At 32.0% G+C, this 24,281-nt stretch overlaps 3 protein-coding genes across 4 annotated transcripts; all 3 read right to left on the bottom strand.

Moving 5' to 3' along the window:
* Positions 1-969: 969 nt before the first annotated feature.
* On the bottom strand, positions 970-4,516 carry LOC111030589. Its single transcript, XM_022310156.1, has 2 exons — positions 3,763-4,516; positions 970-1,300 (listed from the first exon to the last, which is right to left on the bottom strand). Exons 1-2 carry the CDS (start codon positions 4,371-4,373, stop codon positions 970-972), a joined length of 942 nt encoding a protein of 313 aa, XP_022165848.1. The 5' UTR covers positions 4,374-4,516.
* Positions 4,517-6,803: 2,287 nt separating this feature from the next.
* LOC111030578 (vacuolar protein sorting-associated protein 26B-like) lies at positions 6,804-12,673 on the bottom strand. Of its 2 annotated transcripts, XM_022310134.1 has the most exons (7): positions 12,027-12,673; positions 10,321-10,455; positions 9,572-9,804; positions 9,309-9,473; positions 9,127-9,233; positions 8,821-9,032; positions 7,569-7,817 (listed from the first exon to the last, which is right to left on the bottom strand). In XM_022310134.1, the coding sequence occupies exons 1-7, from the start codon at positions 12,027-12,029 to the stop codon at positions 7,569-7,571; spliced, it is 1,104 nt and encodes a 367-aa protein (XP_022165826.1). In that variant the 5' UTR covers positions 12,030-12,673. The 2 variants fall into 2 exon arrangements, with proteins under 2 accessions (XP_022165825.1, XP_022165826.1); XM_022310133.1 differs by lacking the exon at positions 12,027-12,673 and having other exon boundaries at positions 6,804-7,817; positions 10,321-10,464.
* Positions 12,674-15,023: 2,350 nt separating this feature from the next.
* Positions 15,024-20,071, bottom strand: LOC111030576 (protein monoglycylase TTLL8-like). The gene is made up of 3 exons (XM_022310130.1): positions 19,690-20,071; positions 17,347-17,708; positions 15,024-16,520 (listed from the first exon to the last, which is right to left on the bottom strand). The coding sequence occupies exons 1-3, from the start codon at positions 20,069-20,071 to the stop codon at positions 15,024-15,026; spliced, it is 2,241 nt and encodes a 746-aa protein (XP_022165822.1).
* Between the last annotated feature and the right edge of the window lie 4,210 nt (positions 20,072-24,281).

Genomic DNA, 24,281 nt, shown 5'->3' with positions numbered 1-24,281 from the left:
TATGAAGTTTTAATGCTAGCAATGGGTGTCAATAGACCATAGACCGCATAGATAAAATATTTATTTATTCAAAATTTCAACTAATACAATAAGACAATTAATATTTTTAATTTTTGTGAATGTGAGACAACTAAATATGGGGTGGGACCTTTTAAAAATATGGACACAAAGGTTGATCTCAAAGACGAACAAGTCCCCTTATGTGAATAAAAGGTATAGCTTGTAAAATTTATATAGTAGGTATATTGATGAATTTACAAGAAAAAATAAGTATTCGATTACGGAAAAGGCGTTTTGAAAAAGTGGTCCTATATAGTGTAGATCACATTGCACTATTTAAAAATCTATCCAACTGAAAAAAATTGACAATAATAATATAATGTATATAGTTTCATTTGTTTGGAAACTTATCTTAGATGGATATTTTGTATACTAAATCGGATCTAAGACAGTTTAAAAGAAGAAAATACATAATTAAAATTGTTTATAAGCGTTGAAAGTTAACAGTTTGACGATATTTTAAAAATACATACAATTTAAAATTATAATACCTCTGACATGAAAATATAATATACTAATATACTTTACAGGGATTATAATTTTTGACCATCGGATTCTACTGCATATATCGAAGTAAAAAAATGAACAAAAACAGTACGACCAATTTTGGTCAGTGTATTATAAATTCCTTATAAGTTAAAAGTGTTAAAACGCCTATTTTTTGTGCATAGCAGGTTATCTTTTTTTCCCTGATATATTATACCTAGGCTACTACATTTTCACCAGTACCTATTCGTTATAATGAGCCCATTAAAAGGTTTCCGTGTGGAGTTTAACAAAATTTCCAATAACAAAAGCAAGAACTCAAGTTATAAGAGTTATAAGACTAATGAACTAAATTCCAAATTCACTTATATATATTAAGTATCAATAATTATTAATTATAAACTTATTTTTCAACGCAAACGATTATAATACTTTTGCAAACAACTGCATCGTATTCATCATAATGGTTATTTCTTTGTATATTGACGTCAACTTCACAATCGTTTGTTTTTGTGAATTAATAATTGAGTCCATAAAATATTCATTTGCTGAAGGTTCACTTTCGGAAGTTTCGTCCATCTTTACGTAAATCGTATGGATGCCAGTCTTGAAAATAGCTTTGCGGTATTTCAACAGACTTGATACTAAATCGTCCGTAAACCGTCGACAGTTTTCCGTTTCCTGATTCAACATTTTTGTTTTAATATGTTGGTACTCCAATAACGAAGTACAGTAGTTCAGAAATTCAGTTTGCCTGTAAGTATATTTAGTTATTTAACGGAGGCACCTGGTTTTACGAAAACGCAACTACAGGTATTTTGGTAATGATTTATAATATAATTAACAAAAAATTTTTGCATTTATTGTATAGCTATATATACGTATTATTATACATTTTTATGAATTACATGCTTCAAAAACTCTAGAAGTTTACTTAAAAATAATAGGACACCTGCTGAAATATTTTAAGAGTGAGTCGAAGGCAACGATATAATTTTTACCATTATCCCATAGTCGTAAATCTTTAGGGTGCACTCACCGTGGTTATTAGAGTTAAAACCTCGATCGATAGTTTTTATCATGGCAAATATAAAATTACATGGCTGCTCCACACCATTCTTATAAAAAAATCACCAAAACTGTGCATATGTATGAAAAGAATGATTAAAATAAGTGCAATTATTTTATGTGTTATTGTGTTAGTGAAATAATTGTTGCAACAAAAACTAAAAGACGGGCGATAGACAATAGCATCGTCAGCACGATAAGATTATTTAATATTTATCTTTATCATCAGTCAGTCAGAACCCAAAAGTAATTCTTTAAAAATAAACCACCCGGGTTCATAGTAGTTAAAAACCTTGCCACACATACACGTGTTTGCTACCTACCGTAAAAATCATAAAAACAACCGACCGTACCAACCTACCCCTACAACAGCTAATTGCCCTTAGTCGCCTGGCTAAGGTCAATAAAAAAAAAAAAAATTTAATTTACAATAATGAATGTTTATTTAAAAAAAATATGTTGGTCTCCCCTTTTTGGCAGTCAATATGCTTTGATTTTTTTTTATTGAAAACTGGAATCTAGTTGGTACTTTTGGGGGTTGAAAGCAAAAAATTCCTGGTAGTTTCAAAAGCCCCGAGAAAACCAACAAAAATTAAAGTAAATAGTGATTTTTACATAGAATCAGTTTTTTCTACAAACCCGATTAAGTTTTTATGGTGCACCTTTTTTTAAAAACTTTGATGGCACTATTATGGCAGGGATATACATTCATCAGCCAGACTGATGTATATTTTCATACCCTACGCTCAATGTTGGCTTACAATAAATTTACAGATGGTCGTGGCCACATGAGGATAGTCGGGATATGCCCCGGTGTTATGTATACCTAACTCGAAAATTAAACGGTAGATACATTACATTTTTACCAAATGTTTATAAGACTATTTTTCATTCATGATAAAATTATCAAAATATTTCAACTGTTGTTTGTTTTTGAGCATGAAAAATTGTTGTTTTTTTTATTTTTTTAAAAAATAATTTTTGGCTGTATGGACAACAATTTAAAAATGTAATACAAGGTCCCCCAAAAGTTATTATATGTGTAATTTAGTGTAAATTCACAATAAATTATTTTTAGTGTTTTTTTTTTCGTGTTTAATGGTTTTTATCATTTAATTCAAATTTAAGACATTCGTTACAAAATAGGTACACGACACCAATATATACAAGACTACAGGAGAGCGACACCCACTTGACAACCTTTTTATTTGTGTCTAAAGAGACTATAAAAAGTACTCTAATCATCAACTCTGGTGGAGGATTCTGGAAGAAAATTGGATCTAGTTGGTACTTTTGGAATGTTAAAATTGAAAACTCGGTACTTTTTCAAATAAACAGGTAAAGTGCGAAAATAAATTTAACATTAAAATACCTAATAAGGTTAAAATTGATTGTTTGGTACCTTGATTAAAAACACAAAAAAAAGCCGAATTTTTATAGTATTACAATGATTGGAAATTTAAATAAAGTTTCTCATAAGTAGTTCGTATTTTAATCAAAAAATCACTGACTTATGAATTTATGATAATAATTAATAGCCAATGGGTATGCAAATGTAATTGTTTTGGAAAAATTAAATTCAACCTATAATAGCAATATAATATAAAATATTCTACGCTGACACTCCGAATCGTTTTTCGTATTCATTAATATATCATTGAATTCAGATTTAATTCATCCATTACAAAGACCTACTCGACACCTATACTGACAGCACTACAGCATAGAAATTCCCACTCGCCTACTTAATAAAAAATGTTTAATATTATATACAATAAAATATGATTTAAAAAAGTAGGTAACTAATATACGACATATGTTTAAAACAATTTTTAATAGTGTTGAATTTTATTGTGGTGGATAAGTTTGAATTGGAAAAATAATTGTGGAACTGGATACATTATACCTATCTCATTAAGCGGAAACGGATATTGATTATAGTTGGGGAAATATGCACTTTTGGTGGAATCTAAAGTTCCAAGCTCTTAAACCTCCAGAGGGGGTCCAGAATTCAGACCCTGCGAACATCATACAACTGTACAACTATTAACTTTCAGGTACCTACCTACTACCTTTATAATATATTAATATAGTAGCAGCCCCTCGGTATATGTGCGCCGATATATATTTTTATGTATTCTGGAGTACTTGATGCGATCCTTGTCGATGCTCGAATGAATGTCAGATAACCGATCGATGTTTGTAGTCAAGTACTCCAACACTTGTCGATGATTGGACGGCACATTGCAGACCGGACAGTGTGAACAGGCGCTGGACCGGGTGTCCATCAATGCCGAAACGAACGCGCTCATCGTGTGGTCGGCCGTAAGATGGTCATTGGCCTGCACGACGGCCGTCGGCTGTTCCATTCGGAAATCGGCCCCGCAGTCGCACGGTCCACCGCTGCAGTGGACGAACGTGAACGCGTCGCTGATGCCCATCACATCGTAGTGGCGGCCATCGACGTACGCGAACCGGTACGGTCGAGTACACCGGACGGCCCACCGGCGGACGGTTATCTCGGCGTGTCCGCGGCCTCCGCCTGGCAAGACGACGTGCGCTACCATCTGCGAAGCGTAATGGAACGCGGCCGGTACGACGATCACCGCTGCCCCGTCCACCGCGGCCATGTAATCGGCCACCGTGTACTGGCAACGCACCCGGCCACTGTCGATGTCGAACCATTCACTGTCACACGTCAATGACACCCATTTGTCGCCAAACGCACTGACTCTAGCCGTGACGTCTGTCGAACCCATATTGATGGCCGCACAGGTGAATTCTTGTATCTTCGTATATACGTGTTCGTTAACTTTGAACGTGCGTAATAATACGTAAGTACCAAGTCGATAAATATATAGGTAAATTTAGATTTTAGATGGTTAGGTGTGACGTATAGGTAAGTACTTGATGGCTACTGCGCTGGAGGATCCTATACCCACATACTTATTGTGCAATAGGTACATATATATATATATATATATATAGGTAGGTACTGCAAATGCCGTGTCTTTCGTGAGTTGCTCAGCTTCCGGTGGTGAATACTATATTGTAGGTATAGGTACCTAAATAATTTGGTGTATTAAATGCATGAGTGAAAATATAGTTCAGTATGGATGTAGATGGTCTCAAAACTCTACAGCGATTAGCGATCGATGTAGGTGTGTCGATTATCAGATCGCAATTGGTTTTTTCCTACAATTATTAGAGTCTATAACGGAATTTTCTGGGTGGCTATGGTGACCGAGTGATAGTTTTAAGTGTCACTTTAATAATTTATAACATATTATTATGTTGTACATAGAAATAGTTCTTAAAATATCATATGACCTACAAATCATTATTTCATACAAAACAGAAGTCAACGAATGTCGAGACAAGAAAAATTCAATGACTACCTACTCGAGGCGATGACAATTAGGTACGACAAGACCGCAGCAGTCATGGATTTGCAAGTGATTTTGTAGCTAGCGACCGGCCATATTCAATTTTTCGTTTTCGTTTTTGATTGTAAGATTGATTTTATTATATTTCAGTTTGTTTGAAATTTTGAATCAAGTGTTCTTTGTTTTCTTTGTCAAAATACTTGTACCTTTTGTTAGAGTACCCACCTATCATCTCAAATCTGCTTACACTAAGGTGTTTGTGACGATAGAACACTTTTATAAAAGGTAGCAAGTTATACATATCGTACTTACTTTCTCTACCAGTACCTAGTCGTTACTGTGGTCAGTTGAGTAAGAGTAAGTTTGTAAGACTTAGTCTAGGTTAAAGAGATCTCACCACAGAATAGGTGAAACTGTTTTAGATTATGAGCGGAGGGATGAATATATAATATATTGATTTTACAATGTTTGTTCTTTTATATATTTTTTTTTTGTGTGTCTATCATCATGGTTTGGGGAAGTGAGTCACGAAAATTATTTTGAGTTAGGCTTAGGAACACATAAAAGAATTTATTTTTACATCTAACATTTAAAAATGTAATATAAAATTCCTTATATGTTTGTCTACCTTTATAAAAAAAACGGATCGATTGGACGGTCAAATTAAATTTTATTTGTCTACAACATTCGAATTATCATGTTACGATTTTCTTTTTTGTTGTAATTCAAAAACAAATAACTGTAGGCACTTGAAATTTACACCATATATTTATTTCATCATTTCATATGATTAATCAAGTATATTTTGACTTGTTTTAAGTTATTGTCGGACATTATCAAATTTAAAATTTTGGTCTTTTTTTATTTAAATGTCAATACAATTTTATTTGTTGGGTCAAATAGCGTGAACATTTAATACAAGGCCTCTGATTTATTGTTTCAATATCAGTTAAAAAATATTAAAAATGCATAAGCATTGAAAGTTCAAATTTTGACAATAGGACTACTGGCCCTTCAGCAGTCATACTAAGCAACAAGGCCCCAGGGCAATGCACTGTTTGTACCAGTGTGGTTTATTCGGCACTGCACAAGACAACAATTGAATAGTAAATTATCGCTCTGGCCTCTAATAATCAAGCAGTTTAGAAGACTTGTAAGCTATAAGCATTTTTGAACACCTTTAAGTTTGAGGTATTGAAGAATCCGAAAGATCAGAATTTAAATAAATATGTAATTAGTTAATTAAAAAATAGAAGTGTATGTGCTTGGTAAATCATTCTATATAGTGTACCTATAAACTTAATTTTATTAATATAATATGAACATGCAAATCTATAAGCAGGGACCTAATTAATTTGTCTATTAAGGGTGGTGTTTGTTAATACAGATTTCACGGTAAAATAATTTTTTTAATTTTTCTTAGTTGATTGTTTGGATTTGAAGAAATAAGCTTAAACAGTACACCGGACAAAACATATTTAAGCCAAAAATAATTTGTTTACCAAATTTATGAAGTATTTCAAATAATAGAGTATTGAGCATATACCGAAATAGATTATTCACTAATAACTATTAAGTGTATGGCATTGGATAATAGTAACTAGTAGTATTATAATGTCATTAATTTTGTGAAGAAATATAAAATATACTATAAAATTACACATCTACAAATTTAATTATTTGTTTTTTTTTTTTTTTAATAGAAACGTTAAAAACTGATAAATAAATTTATTTATAAATACATATATGATACATTTACTATATGATTAAAATGACATAGTTCATAATAAATACAATACATAATTTTTTAAAAAAATACACGTCTTGTAAACATGGCTATTTTAATAGTTGGCTAAGGTAATTTGTTTACATTATCCGCTGATGCATGAACCCAAATAAGATTGGGAGATTATAATTATAATAAATAATAATAATGTATTCAATGATTTTATATACATTTCATAAAATACAAGAATATATATTTTTCAGTAGTATTTGAATTTGATTAAAATAAAACAAATATAAGTGTTTACTATAAATTAAATCAATTACATTTTTAAACAATAAATCACAATAACAATAATTAAGGTACCTATAGAAATTCTACGAAATCAACAGATAAATAACCTGTGTATAAAAATATATAAATTAATATATTTATGTAGATAAATATTAATTTTTGGTATTATATAGAGTTAGCCACTGTGTTCTCCCTTACAGCAAACATGGGAAAACAGGAAAATACAGTAGCCCACTCTGTATATAACAACTATATCATTTGCAGAGTATAAAAATTTGCCGCTTTGTATAACATAAAGTATTTAACAAGTGATAAATTGTTTATATATTAATGTATAGTACAATTTTATATTATGTAAAAAAAAATTTAAGTGGTTAACCTGTTAACATAGGTATAATTAATACATTTTTCAATAATTAGGACTAGGCATAATACACTATTATTTTTAAGTTTAAAATAACTGGTTACTTTTATTTTTCTAAAGAAATTCGGAATCAAAATTAATGGCATTTTGTAGACATTTAAAACAATATTATTACTATTTCATATTATTCACTAGTACTATCCTCAATTGATGAACGTATTTGTTCATCATCGCCTTCATTCATTGGGGAATGGTTATGATCATTTTCCGAGTCAGTATTGTCAAGTGAACCAGATGGTTGAACTGATTGAGTTGTAGTTCGTGGAGCTTCACTTCCTTTAGGTCCGTCTTTACCAGAGACTAAATGAGAAGGTTCATTACGATTTTGCATTCCTTTTAAATGTTTTTCTCCTTTCCTCCATAATGTTATTTCCTGTAAATTAATTTATTTTTCAGCTTTACTTAATTCAGTCACAAAGGATTTTTTTTTTAAATCCTTGGGATTATGGAAATAATAAATATAAATTATTGTGTACTTTAAGTGACAATTTGTAATTTAAGCTATTTAAAAGCATTTAAATAATATAAAGAAGTATAAATTTACAAAAAGCTTCCATTTATGATTTGATATTTAATAACAGTGATCCGAAAATATGAAATTTAAAAGTATAAAAATTTACTCTCCAACTAAATTCTATACTACATAATTTTGGAATTACTCATTATTTACTGACTATTAAATAATTAACAATTAAATGAGGTAAGTATTATAAGTAAGGCTGGGTTATGAACACCTTAAACTTGAAGAATTTTGAATTGTTTGAAGTTCAAGAAAAATGTTAGTTCAAATTCGAACTCGAACATCTAGAATAGTTCAAATAGTTTATCAAGCATAATTTATATTGTTCGAGACAATTTTTTTTCTGTGTGTGCAGGCACCGTTAATTTTTGAAAACCTCATTATTATAATGATCTCTGATTAAGTGATAAACCAATAGGTTTAATTTTTTTATAAGTTCAAAAGTTTGAAGAAGCATTGAGTTAGAATTTGAACAGTTTCAAAATTCTGTTCAAGTTCACTTAATCTTAGGTTAGAACCATCCTTAATTATAAGCCTATTAACAATCAATAATTTTTTATACATTTTATCTAATCTAAATTATAATTTCATTAACATTTATGTAGACAATTTATTGATAATACAATTTAATTAAATTATAAAAATTCATAAAACATATCAACAAAAAATTTCATGTCTTTACGATTATTATGTATTGAAAACAATACATTTATCGCTTTGATAAAAATCTAAAATATATATCAATAATTTATGAATTGTCTAGTCGAATAAACATTATTGTTATTAGTTTTAATTATTTTAAATATGTATCAATAATTTGTGTATTAAATTATAAATAAAATAAGTTATAACATACTTGTTGCTTAAAATAGCGTCTATCTTCTTCATCCATTAAAACAAGATTTAAAAAGTATCTCACTGAAAACCTCTTGTTTACATCTCTCATAGTAGGTGTGAGATCATAACCAGCAAGAAATACTCTAATAGGAATACTTTCTCCTCTAACAGGTGCTCCATCCATTATTTCATACTTGGCTATAGTTTCGTTTTCATTAAATGTATTGGGACCTAAACAATTAAATATATATTTTATTAACTAATTCAAAAATTTCAAATATATTTTACTTGAATAATAAAACTTATATAACATAATGAATCTAACCAGATCCAGTAGTTTCTCTTTTAATGATAGCAATTTCCATGTGTTTTATCTTTATTCGTACAAGTAGAAAGTAAATTTTACCCACAATTACATCTTTCAAGTGATATCTAAAAAAATTTACACATATAGGTTAGGTATTAATAAATTAAAATAACTTTTAAGTAATTGGTAAATTCACACACTTGCACTTATTGTATTCAAACTCAATATGTAAACAATCTTCAATTCCTACTTCCATTTTTATACTATTATTCATATCAGGATAAGATGATAATGTATGAACTATAATATCCATTTCTTTAACTATATCATAGATTCTTCGTATGACGGTAACCCTCAAAAAGTATCTAAAAAAAGTACAAAATTATTTATAACCTATATAAAAACCTTAATATTATACATTTATTAACAATAAATCAATTGTTTGTTTAACTATTCACTATACCTCAGCCTCACATTAGAGCCAGTATATGTCTCATATGGTTTTTCTACATTTAAAAATTCAAAATTATATGAAGTATTCTGCAACATTTCTCCAGGCCTGGCCAGTTCCTTGACTAGTGATGTAAACTCATGATGGTTACCCCGATCATAGTACATTTCTATTTGGCCTATGAATTCAACTTTAATACCCTGGTGTTCCAAACGACTGCTTGACTTTTTTAGTATTACATTAACCTATAAATAATACAATTTTTTTCTCAATACAAGTCAATAAAATTATTTTTAATGAGAATAATATAACGGTTAAATTCTTCATTTGTATAATTATATATTAAATAGCAAACATTAATTCAATGGAAATATGGGAAGGGGGAGGGTGGAAGGCAAGGTATAGATTTCTGTCTAATTTTATAAGAAGCCGCAATAGGTTGGAACAGAAATATATATTTTTATAATTTTGAAAAAATATTATATTGTATAGATAATAGGAAATTATTGTCAAGGTAATAATAAATATTTGTAGTTTTTTAGCTGGAATAATAGACCCCTAAGAGTCATATTGAGTATGTATGTGGAAGGAACATGATATTTTATATTATTAGACAGGTCTATTTTAATAGAAAACACAGCCGGATCGAATCCCTTTAACTTCAAATCATAAGTTGTTTAACAATTATAGTAAGTTACCTAAAATTTTTAAAATATTTCAAAATAAGTATTTAAGTAAAATAAAAATATTAAGTGTATTACTCTTCCAGATACAGTTTCTCCGTCATAGTATATTAAACTTTGATCTTTTTTACTGCTTTCATCTAGTTTCTTTTTTCCATCCGGTCGATCTAAGACTATTTCCAACTCCGCAGTTTGTCCAAGACCAAAAAACGTCTGTAACATTCATGTTAATGCATATTAGAAACAACTATATTTAAAAAAAAGTTTCATTCCATAAATTATAAATTATTACAATAGATTAATTTTGGAAATTTAAACTTATACATAATGAAAACAATTGATGAAACAACATTAGTTTTTTATAAGATGTATTAAATAAAATAGTTGACCAATTTTAAGGCAACAATAATGATAATGATGATAATTGAGGTACAAAATTAAGTTTAAATAATTATTTTTGAAGGTTAGAAAAGGAACAGTTAGGCCAAGCGCACATCAACGTAGTGCGAAACAGGAGGCCAGGTTATTGTACTGAGAATGCGATGGGTTGTGGCAATTTTTTTTTCATTAAATTGAGGTGCGCCCGCCCTTAATCTACAAGAGATTTTTTATAATATTAAGTCTTATTAAACATGAAAATACAATATATATTACAAATTGTGGGGATGTATTATATATTAAAAAAATACAAGAATAGGTAGGACATATTAGAAGTTATATTTTTCAATATTTACCACAAATGAATTAAATGAAACTGCCAATTATCTATAATAATTTAAAATAGCTGAGATAAGGGTAATGCATTTACTCTAAAATAGCTAACTCAAATATACCTACCTCGGTTTTTTTTTTTTTTTTTTGATTTAATACTGCGTGGGGATAGGTAATTTGAATAAATACATGTACCTAAGCATGTTATTATTAAATACATAATTTTAACGCAAGAAATTCAATTTTTGCTCAATATAGGTTAATATTTGTTTACCGATTATAGGCAACTAACAAGATATTAAAGTTTTTCTATTCTTGTTATAATATTCACTGTAGTAATAAAAAATAAAACTATCGATTTCTACTAAGTGATACTGCTCTAAAGATCCTAAAATCAAAATGTGTATATAACATGCTATGTGTTAGCTCAGAAACAATTGAGTGATATAAATATTTCTAACCATACAATTATAAAATAGGTATTGTGAATTTATAAAATAAGAAAATTGGGTAGGTATTTTGTTCAATTAAAATTGATTTAGATTAGATACTTTCTTAATAACATTTAATTAGATTTAACCATAATACTATTTAAATACCATAGGTAGAATGAGTCTATGACTTATCTTGAAAAAATGCATATTAGAATTTAAAAATAAGCACGTAGGTACTGATAAAATCACCCAATTAGTTTTAATTGAATATTCTGCTGAAGTAACATAGTCTAATTTCTAAATCAACTGTGATTGATAATATTATGTTAACATGCAGGATAGCAGCAGGTAGTGAATGTTTAATGACAATTTGGAAAATAACTGGGTATGAATCTACCTATGAACAAAATCCTATTATTAATGACACTTGAACAACAATTGTGTGTGTCAAGGCCCACCGGTAGGTGGTAAATGCATTAAAAATCAGCTAAACGTGTAAAAAGATTGTAACAAATAACAATAATATTTGGAAGCAATCAAACACACAGCCTGACGACTGACACAAACTAAGATGTTACTGGGGGAGTAGCCGCGGTGAACAAACAGCAGTTTATCACCAGAACGGAGGGCGGCACTCACCATTTTTGAGTTTCGTCGTCGGTGGACGGACTAATCTCTGGACGACTGGACTGCCGCCCGCGTACCAAAAAAAAACCGTCGTCGGCGGACGGCACGCGAAGGTGAGCGTCTGGATGAGGATGACGTGCTGACGGAGTCCACCGCCCAACAGCAGAAAAACAGACTCTGTCTTCCGCCGTGCTCTATCTCAATCGGCAGACAATATCATCGTCGTGGGCATGGCTGGCTATTCCGAAAACGCACACGACCAACAATTCGTACGCGGGTCTCCGGTCGATGATTCCCGAGTGCGACGCGACAAAACAGTTGCACACGATTTGATTTTAATTTTTTTTTTTACTTATCAATCGACACACACACGATAGACGTTACAATGAAAAAAAAAAAAAAAAAAAAAACGAAAATAATAAATCGAAAAAAACACCCACAAGCCGACGGCGGTCAATATCACAATAATTATTCACAATATCGCAGATATAATACTATATTATTATTATTATTATTATTACGTACGTACACACAATATTTTATAATATAATATAATAAATATGTATAATAAACGGTGCGTGCGTATTATGTACATACGTATATTCTATGTACATATACAATAATGTTATGTGTGTGGATCACAATACGGTGGTCATATAAGTATGATAATATCACGTACATACAACTATAGAAGTTGGTGCAGTAGCAGTGGTAATGTTTCGACTTTTCGAGATAAGTTTTTATTCGTCGTGACGGACGGGATATGCAAGCGCCCAGTGCAGCCACGTCGCACGGACCGACGGACGGGGAGAGCTGATACCTACGTCACGGCAGACGGTTTTTTTTTTTTTTTTTATTGGAACGTAATAGGTATAGGTAGTAACCAGGGTAGTAGGGTACTGTACATTGAATACCCATGTAAGTATGTGACTTTGTTACTATAGTAACCTTTTTAATAAATATTATATAATTCCTAATGATTAAGAACCTACCAATTAAGTATCAGTTATTTGAAGCTAGTTTCAATTTTCAGTTTTCCCGCGCACCGCGCACGCATTAAAATAGTAATTATATTATCACTGTAATAGTAATAATAAAGTATCAAGTTATTTTTTAAAAATATTTAGAGTCTTACGCATTGGCACCTGCCGTACCTATAGTTAAAATTAAGTAAAATGGCATAATGCTATAAAAATGTATTTTTATAAAAAAAATTAAAAATACCTGAGAACACCTACATGAGTGGGAATATTTCTTCTTTGCTGGGTACCCTACATTTTAGAAATTTTTTTCAACTTATGTATTTTTGATTTTTGAACACTGAAAAATATGAGGCAAACGAAAATTGTTGCAGATCAATAGTTACAAAGTAATAGCCATTTGAAGTTAGTTGTTTTTACAGTTTTGCTTAAACAACAGAGATTTACTATTTGTGACAGTTTATTTATTTATTTTTTCGTTTCTACAGAACAACATGGTAATAATTACTCATTAATAAAATTTAAAAAATCATATATTTATTTTGTTATAAAAACAAAGAATAACAAGGTGCATTGCGTCGTCATTGTTTCTGCTGTCGTTCTCATTGTCATCACCGCCACTAGCGTTATGCCGTTATCGTCGTTACCGCTGCTTTCATTATCATCGAACTCGTGTATGCTGCTATCGCCATAAAATATTCCGGCTTGCCTAAAAAATTTCACTGTGGCATCTAAATTAAATACCCGACATTTTTTAAGAACGCTAACTTTGCCAAATATTCCGCTTAAAAATATTTTTTCTATAATATTGGGATATCGATTCACAAACTCTCCATGATGCTAAAATAGACTCCAGTCTTTGGATCCTTAAAATGGAGGTTATGATATACCGTAAATTGAATGTAATCCTCATTATTTAAAGTATTGTACGCCTACAATTAAAAAGATGAGTAAAAGTGTACCTATATATTTTTAGAAGTTAACTAAAAATACCTTCCAACAATCAGAAATAATCAAAGTTCCCGGTTTCCCCCATTCTTTAATCATTTTCAATAGTGTGTCGGCGGTACGATTTTCCTGCACCGGAACCATGAAACAATTTCCGGTCTCTCGTTCGTAACCTCCGAACACCACATTGCCCTTCTTTCCGTGTCCTTGATGGTGCTTTCTTTTACCAAATTTACTTCTTTCGATTTGTTATAACTCCAAAACTAAGTTATAAGCCAAATTCTGGTTTCACCAATATTTTTTTCACTCAAAATATAACGAGTTCCACAAAAAAATTGACAAAAAAGGGGTGCTACGTAAAGTAAAAATGTGCCAAATTCTTCCCATGTTATCCACCAGTACCTCCAAAATACGTCAATACATGATTACCAATATTCAATCAGAGGGTCACATATATTTCCAATTTATTTTAGTTGATGAAAGTTCAAAAATATTTGTCAAACAGTTATAGTAGAAAATGTTCGTACTTCAGTTTTTATGGGGGTCTCTTGTAATAACAAGGCTATAGAGTTGGTATTTTGGGGTCAAAAATCAAATTTTTCCCGTGATTTCCCAACTATTGGGAAAAACAATACAGCAATTTGGGAAAACTTAGTTTTTGGTTACATTTATTTTTTTCCTCAAAATGAATATTAAACTGTGGGGACTCAAAGTTTCACCAAATGCATTTACTAGAAATGAAATAATTTTGAATATTTCTGCTCTTTGTGCTACTTATCATATCACTTCACCCTGCAGAATCTAAAACTAAAAAAATGGTAAAGATAACTAAAAATTGTAAAGAGTAAAAAACAAAAATGCTTTGTTGCATTCTGCAATGGTGCATTATTGGTGCGTACAATTATATTATCTAATAAATAATATTATCAAAATACTTGGTACTTGTTGAAAAATTATGAGTAGGACCTTAAATTGACCGCTCTACATTGTTATGGTGAGTCATATGATACCATCTATTAATAATGCCTTGTATATATATTCATTTATATTATACGCAGCTAGCACCGAAATTCGTCAGTCATCACACGTTACGTTTCTTATTATTGCGATTTCGGCGTATTATTGTCTTGCAAATCGTTTGAACGGACACGATTTTCGTCTTGCGCTTGTCCAACAGCTTTAAACACCGATGGCTGTCGTATGGGTCGCAAAGACCTTGTTTTTCGGTCGACCTGGCAATCGGATCATCATCGTCCGCTGTTGCCGCCGCTGTCGCTGCCGCCATTGCCGTCAGCAGATCGGTCGCCAAAGGTGTTAGCTGTTTATCCTGCACGTCGTCCGCGCTAATCATCTCAACGTACGTGTGGATGTTATCGTCACTCCACCAGTGATGGTCAAGTTCCACGTGGTCGCTGCGTGAGGCACGCGTGGTCGTCAAGCGTGGCCGGTGGGTCCTGCTGGCTAGTGACTTGGACTTGGTGAACTGTCGCGGAGTGTACGATCCGGCGCCTTCGGGCATCGGACACTCATGCACCATGTCGAACATGCCAATCCGGGTAGCCCAACCACGGCCTCTATTGAGCAGCATCAAGCCCACGCCCTGTACTACGCTCTGGGCCACGCGTTTAGCTGCAGGCGCCACCCGGTCGTGTTCGGCGCAGTCGGCTGCCAGGCACGGGTCGTCCGACACGATGTCTATCAACCACGGCCTCAAGTCATCGCCCAACACAAACGTACCGCGGAAAAGTTCCAAACAGTTGGATCGCAGGTTGAGAGAACCAGATGCCACGGCCGCAGTTACCGCTGACACCACGGATCTCCTGACCGCCGTGTAGACGTCGTTGCCGCCTTCGCCGTCTTCTACTTTGTCGTTGACCAGTTGCTGCTTCTGCTGTTGCTGCACCTTGTCAATTTTTGTACCTCGCCGCATTTTTGCCCCGAGCTGCTTGAGGCTGCAAATCAGCGCCGTCGACCGCACCATCCCGTGCAGCTTCCCCGACTTGAGTCGGTTGTAGTGTCCGGACCTGTCGGAGTTCTGGTACAGTGAGAATCCGTGCGGGTAAGGTTGCAGGGCGCACATACGGTGCAACCACACCGTCAGCCTGCCGTCAAGCGTCGATGTCACAATCCACGTGTGTACGTCCGACTTGACGTTGTCACGCAGTAGCGGCGTCTCGATGTACTTCTGCACGATGTAGTCGTTGTCACCCGCTCTCGCGCAACGGTCCAGCACGTCACTGATCTTGTTCAACATCACCGGCCGGTGACGGTGGCCCGCCGTATCCTTGACTATCCAAATGTTCTCGTAGCCGTCCATCGCTGTCTGTGGCCTCGCTGCCGTCATCTGGTTCACGATCAGTTTACTAGACGCAGACAGATAGCACAGCGCAGCATCCACATCGTCACCCGTCCCCAGCACAGTAAACTTCTTCCCGTCGTGTACAATCATGTAGTAGTGTTCAAAAAACGTTTCCCAGCCATCTCCCTTGCCCGGAAACGTTGTCGCCCCAAGCGACCTGCCGTTCGTTAAATATTGGTGGCATTTAATCGCGGCGAAGTGGAGTGCCGAAAGAGGAGCCTGTGATATTATATGAGATAGAAAAATATACCTATTGTCAAAACGTTTCAAACAAATTGGAGGTAAAAATTAATATACGAAAAATTTACAAAGCCACATCTCACACTTAAGATGACTATAACTATGTAAGAAACACATTTTTTATACAAATGAATTCAATATTAGATTCTGAGAGGAGCGATGGATTCATAGATTTTACTGTGATATGTGATTTTTGTGTCTGAAGAGTGAAGACACTTTTTTAGTAGAATCAAGCGATCATCTGCAACTTCGAAGGAGGTTTCTGGTTGAAAATTGAATCTATATAGAACGAACTTTTGGTAGGTCAAAATTGAAAATCTCAATACTTTTGAAAAATAATTAGAAAAAAATACGAACATATTGTTTGGTAACCTATTAGTTACCCAAAATACCGTTTTCGAATTTTATTATATATATTTTTTATAAATGTTTGCAAAATGTTTTTCACTCTGTCAAAAAAAGCTTAAAATGTAATCCTTGTATTCCTATTATCAATATTGGCGTTAAAGAAAAATGTACTCTCATGCTGTTGTATATACTATATGAAACAGATGCGTTAGAAATGGTATGTTTGGCTCGTGCGGGGTGGTAATTTCAGTCTTTGACGAATTGGTCCAGGACCGGCGGCTTGTTTCACAAACGTCGGGTGACTGAAAATTAAAATGCTCCCTTCCGTCCTTCCTCACAATATATTACTAACCTACTAAATTGGAATCCGAAAATGATGATCATACTACCTCGATATAGAACAAAATAATAATAAATATTTTCGAGTACCTATAGGTACTGTGTAGTGTGTACTCACTTGACCGTTTTTGGCGCACATAGCACGGTGACCGCCGTCCACGAATGCACGCAGTAACGACACGCAAGCGGTTAAAGAGTAGTCTGCAACGAAGTCGGCCACGTATATCCCGTCGGTGCTTGTCGAGTATGCCCTCGGGTAGTGGATGTTAAATTCGGATTTCCCAGCCAGAGCGTGGCCACACAATTTCAACGCTGCGTTCGCGTTTCTCGGGAACCGGTTGACCACGACTTCCGGGTCTAGCGTCATCCAGTTGACGCCGCCACTGTGCTCGTCTATCCATACCAGACCGGACTCGTAAAGCTTGACAACCGCCTTGACGCGCTCGGTGTTACTGTGTAATGATAATATTACGGTGGAACCTAAATATAGGATTCAAAACGATTTATGTAAATATTAAAATGAAAAATCACACTTTATAAAGCACCCCTTACACCGACATCGAATGAGGAATTATAATAATTATTGTACCTACCTATGGGCATCATCACATGAGTAACAAATACTTTTGATATTTTAGAGAATATGGTTTCTCTATCCTGATCCGTAACAAAATACTAGAGCAAAGATCAAAGTCAAAATTAGCACACACATGCCAAATTGGAATGTTAAATGAAATGTATTAGCAAAGTGTTAAAAACATCCACTTATTATCAATGTACCTAAAACCTTTATTTTTGAACATCATCTATAAAAATCATTTTTATGAAGATACTAGCATTGAATTTTCAAGTTATTTTACCAAGTGAAAACATTTTTATCGAAAATTATTTCTAAAAAGATTCTCATACCTATAAATAGCACAAAAAGCCAAATTATTTCAAAAATGTTACCATATATTGAAAAAGCTCAGTTAAATATTTGGTAAAAATTTCATATGTCTACGGTTATTACTTTTAAGTTACATCAATAAAATAAAATAAATATTTTTAAACAGGCATATTGTATTTTCAGAATCAAATATATTGCAAATGTATAAAATTATTAAAATTAATCAAATTCAATTAATTTGTATGGAAGTTACTACTAGCTACATAACATACAATTTTCCCAAAAATCGTAGAAAAACTCAATTAAATCAAAAGCTTAAATTTAAAAAACAAATTGATATATCCACCATAGTAAAAAGAAATATATTATTTCATTTATAAGTTTTTATAAAAATTTTAATAGGTAGTTAATAATAAGAATTATTATAATAGTTTAAATATATTTTATTAATTTATTAATACAGGTAGCTACTTAATACTATTACCTATTCATATAGCCCATATTGGGAACGTCGTAAGATCATAGCTGAAAATCTATGATTTACTATCTGCCTCCTCTGGGCTCTGGCCTTGCTTACAAAAAATTGTGACTGGATAAATGTGTTTTTAAGTGTAAATCATATTACTTATATTTTATTTTAATGGCATTCCACCCGGCGTTGCCCGTGAGACTCGCTTGGGCTTATATACGAGTAGTAGATTATATTATTATCAGACTTCCCGACCCCGAGGTGAGTTCGTAAACATCAAAGTTATACCTAGTCGTATTTAAATTATACAACATCACAAGTCTCAAGCTATCCTATATTCCTATCTAATATCCTTTGTCTGGCAACAATCGAAAAATTAGTGTTAGGATTTTAGGAATACCATCTTGCATTTTTACTAAATTATCAAATCATCTAAAATAGTTGCTATTGGTTACAAATCATGTATATAATTCTTTAGTTTCTTTTTTGCTGGACAGATGACGTCACTGTCATTTCATCACTACCACACATTTTTCTCACAACCGCAACTTTATCCGACTAAATTTATGAATAAAATCCTTTTCCGTGATATACTTTTTTTAATTTAAAAAAATGATACATGCAATAACATTATTCTACAAATTTTCAAATTGAATAGGGTCCATTTTTATGTATATCTATACAGGTATAAGTAAAATAATAAACAATAATAATAATAATAGATAGATTATTGTTAAAATTTAAATATAATAGTAAAAAAAAAAAAATATAATATGTATTTGCAGGTTAAATGTCGATTAAAATATATAAAAGACCTATCTAACTAGGTAATTAATAATCTAAATTAATAATCTAACCTACTACTATTTTTCTCTCGTCTATTACGTTGGTAATGAACTGATCCTGCACGACATTTCCCTTGACAAATGACAATAATTAAATGCCCTTGGGTTTACCCTTCTTAAACTCAATTAAATGTTAGTTTCACAGATATTTTTTAACACACTTGTGTGATTTTGATCAAATTTAAAATAGGTACATATGTAAGATTATATCCAATCATAATAACTATTCAGTTCAGTGGGTGGTAGGTAGGTACTTACCGCCTCGTCGGAAATAGTTGCCGTCTACAGTAATTTTGCCGATCCAGCCATTTTCGATCAACATCGTCTGAATCTCGGCTGGCATTTTAGCCACTGAGGTAAATATTTTTCTCTCGCGGATCGCTTGGTCTACTGTGCCCACCGAGTTTTTGCCGCTTTGTCGACGAAACTTGCAGAACGGTAACTTAGCGTTTGCGCCTTTGGAGCACTTGGTAACCGCGCTACCAAACTTCACGGTTGCCGAACCTTTAGGTCCGAACGAACATACCTTTCGCGTCCGTTTAGCAGACCCATTACATGACGGCGACTTACCGCTTATGCTTCTGATGGATAATATTTTACCTCCGTTGTCTCTAAGTGCAATGTGATTGTTACTGGCCATTAGTACGTGTAAAAGACACAAATTATGTGTTTGGTGTTAAAATATATGAATAAATGAGCATAATTACGTGAATTGGTAGGGTTACTATAGTTAACCATATAATGCTTTGAGTAGTGATGGCAACGATGTGCCATACAAGTTCTATTTATAACTGACAACGGTGTTCAATAAAATACATTATATTACATTTTACCATGAAGTGTTATTATTGAATAACTTCTTCAATCAAGCCAACCATGACCTATGATCTACTATGTATCCCTCCATTGTGCAGTTTATTGTAAATATTTTATACAGATTGTACGAATTAAATAAATATGCCATGTCATATTACATTTTGAATGCCGATAAAATCATTTGCTATAGATATCTACTGGGAATAGATTATGATTATTTTTACTAGCAGTGTTTATATCAAACCTTTCTATCCCGGTGGGTTATCGTACATTTTCAAAGGGATAGAAGTCATAGAAATAATTAATGAAGGTAAGTAAAAATATTTTTTTGTGGTGCTGCACATTTTTCTAATTTGTGTTGGTGAACTTAGAGTAGTGGTAATACCGCCATATTTATGACAGCATTTTCACATACGATTTTTCGAACAAACAAAATTTGTTGCCCGGCGAATTGTGTAGGCAATATAGGTACATTACTGAAAAGTTTAATTTTGTAAATAATAATTGCCTTTTAACTCATTACAAGTAATATACTAAATAATAAAATGGTTGCGCACTATCCAAAATGGATCATATCCTGCCGCAACCACCTAAATCCACTCTCCTCGCCTCTATTCATATGTGCTAAGTAACCACATTCTTCCCGCGAATGGAGTATTAAATATGGTACATTTAGATATCCGATATTGTATACACAATCAAATACGAGAATATCTGAGCGCAACGAGAAACCTATAAGACGACGAGGGGTAAGTGTATGAACAATTTATAAATACTAAAATAGGATGTACAACAATAATTATAACACTAATTTTAAAAGACTATTTCAATTAAAGGGTTAATTATTACATCTAAGAACAGACAATGATATAATTAGGAATAAAGTAGATGTGTTCACATAGTTTATTGCTTGTTTAAACTAACTTATTTTATAAATACAATATAGAGGAAAAAATTAGATTAAAGTAGTAAGACTATTCAAATATAGTAACAAAAACATAGAAAACTATAGTATAGTAAACTTAATAATTAGTTTTATTAACAAACGATTAATCAGAGTTATACCTGAAAGACCTGGTCAATGTTTAAAAAAATCAACTAGAGTTAAATTGATAAAAAAAACATGAAAGGGGAACAATAAGGGCGCAAACAGGGAAAAGTATTTTAAGGAGCAAAAAAAAAGGAATCAAAAGAAATAATTCGACCAGATAGTAGATACATGATATTATACTGAAAACTGTGGTCTTTAATCTCAAGCTTCAAAGTTCAAACACAAAACGTAACGTAGGTACATTAGAGGTTTAGAGATTCAGTGTAATGGATGTGTTAAATTTGAATTTTCTTTGTTTTCAATTTTTAGCTATAAAAATTGATAGTTATATGATTTTTAAACATAAAATAATTAAAAATTTTCCTAGGAGTTGATAAGATTTTTTCATAATTTAAATTTAAAAAAATTGTAGGAAAACGTAGTGATTACGAATCTTTAATATTTATCAACTGCTATTTTAACAACATATAATAAACCTTGTTTTAAATTTTCAAGCTTTTTGACATTTTTTTGAATACAATTTTATTGTCAATCATAGAATTAAAAACCAAAACTAATTAAATTTCAAATATCTATACATTTTCTTATGTTTAGTAAATAATAAAATAAATATTTGATGAAAATTTCAAGTACCTACGGTTAAAAGTTTTTGAATAGCAATAAAATAATAGAAACTCGTTGTATACTTGTATGAGAATATGAGTTATCGAATTATCAATTACGCGGTAATAATTTAGATACAGTTTTTCTGAACAAAGATACAACTCTGCGTATGCATCTAATATATATGTACGTCCATTTTTTTATCATTATATTTTATATCATATTCTTTATAAATAAGTTGTTCATACATTTGAATGTATGTATGCATTTTTATAACAGCAGAATATTTTTATTTTACACCATTAAAATTTTAAGTAATAAAGGAAATGTAACGTCTCACACGGTGCCTGTCAAGATTCGACGTGCAGCGTACATTGACGAAATTGGACACCAGACAGTTTCAATCCTTTGCGGACTTTTTCTCATTTTGGTGCCGGATCCTGGAGTCATTTCACTATAACAGAATTATTGGTAAAAGGAAAATTGAAAAAAATAAAATTGATTTAATTAATTATTGATTCTTATTAATTTTATTTATCTTGTAACAAACGCTTAATATAAATTTATAAATAATAAAATATAAGCTTTTTGTATTTTTGTTTGATTAAAAAAAAGACATCTCTTGTTGCTATAGTTGACGTTTGTACCAATGTACACATCTTTTTTTTTTACTCTTTCATATATAAAATTACATGTGGCTTTATTTTTGTTGAACTAGGGGTATTTTTAATTTTTTTTGCCAAATCTTTGTGCACTTCCCATCATGTATTTACACGGTGTACATACGCTATATAATGATCATGTTCATGAAAAACTGCTCCGGATAATATATATCTAAAAATTATTTAAAACAATTAATTAAATAATATATTATTTTGAAGTATAATTATATACAATACCTGTTATTATCAATTGTCAGACTATACTGCAAGTCAGCCAATGAGTACTCTTGATATTCAGTAATTTAATCTGTTTCAAATGTTTCAATAAATATATGATTTACTAGAATTCTCGTTACATTTAAAAATCCTAAACAGTTTAGTTTTGTGCATTTAGTTTTTTAATTTCACTGTATTCTTTCGAACTAAACTCCAAATCATTGAGATTGCTGAATGATGATTTTAAAATTATTCTTGGACTTGGTATATAGTTTTCGACGTAGCACAGTTGAAACACAGTCGTTTTCAACGGCGGATGACACACTTTCAAAACACGAAAATTATAAGGAGTTGTGTGTTGTACATAGCAAATAGATACATTAGACTGCGAGTAAACTGCATTACTATTTTCTTTTTTAAATCGGGTGAAATTTGTGAAGTTGAAATTTCGAAACATTTTCCAAAATATGCAAATTAAGCACAATAACGTAAAAATAAGCGGTTTCCGGCAAAATGTATGAACTATGCAAAATATGCACATTCAAATTTTAGATTTGGTATGAATTTATTTCGCACTCTACTACATTTTACAATAAATAAAAAAAGTATGCAAATGCTATAAGTCCCGAACCTTGGTCATAAGGTTTTTCCCCCGTCACTTACCTTTATGTGAGAGCCGTACCTACACGGCTGTGTATACATTACATTATTTATTACACTATAGTGTAATAGTATAATATAGTCACACAATTTTTTAGCAAATACTGCACACTATTATAGAATAATATTGTTTGACAACATATTAATACCGAGCCTAGAGATAATATTATATTCACGATTAAAGTATCCATTTTTTTATTAGTTCTGTAAATTTCAAAGCCTAATTTTGAATTTTTTTCATGTCTCGACACTTCTAGAGTTTTATATTAAGTTATAGTTTAACCGTTAAGACTAAAAACAATGCAGTGAGATGCCGGACAAAAAAATGGACTCGCGACAGTAGTATATCTAAATGGCTTATATACGCAGAGTTTTGTGTTCTGAATTGTATAGATTTAAACACTCCGAATATTATTATGTTTCGGAATCTGAAATAAAAAATGTATCGTGTCATCCAAAGAATTCAAAAACTCGAAAACTGTTATCAACATATTATATTATAATATCTATCATCTATGGCAAAAGCCGATCGTCGTCACTCGTCGGAGACGATTCACAATTCTAATAATTTCATTGAACAAAAGAGAAATGTGTAAGGCAACAATAAACATTTGCTCACATATTTCATTCTACTCAAGTAATTTTTATAAAAAATCAGTTCGGGTTTAGATGAAGAAAGAAGTTCCCCGATATGGCGTCTGCACTCAAGATATGGCCTTGCAGCTATATATTACCCGAAGAGTCGATGTACCTATACGTAAGTTTGATTACCTATTTTTTTGGGGCTTACATATTTTACTTTTTAGTTTCAAAATTAAAATTTATTGTCGCAGCCAATTTGC

The sequence above is a fragment of the Myzus persicae genome, unplaced genomic scaffold (assembly GCF_001856785.1).
Source record: "Myzus persicae strain clone G006 unplaced genomic scaffold, MPER_G0061.0, whole genome shotgun sequence".
Classification (NCBI taxonomy): Eukaryota; Metazoa; Arthropoda; class Insecta; order Hemiptera; family Aphididae; genus Myzus; species Myzus persicae.
The sequence above is the reverse complement of the archived record's forward strand: the minus strand, read 5'-3'. Positions and strand labels throughout refer to the sequence as shown.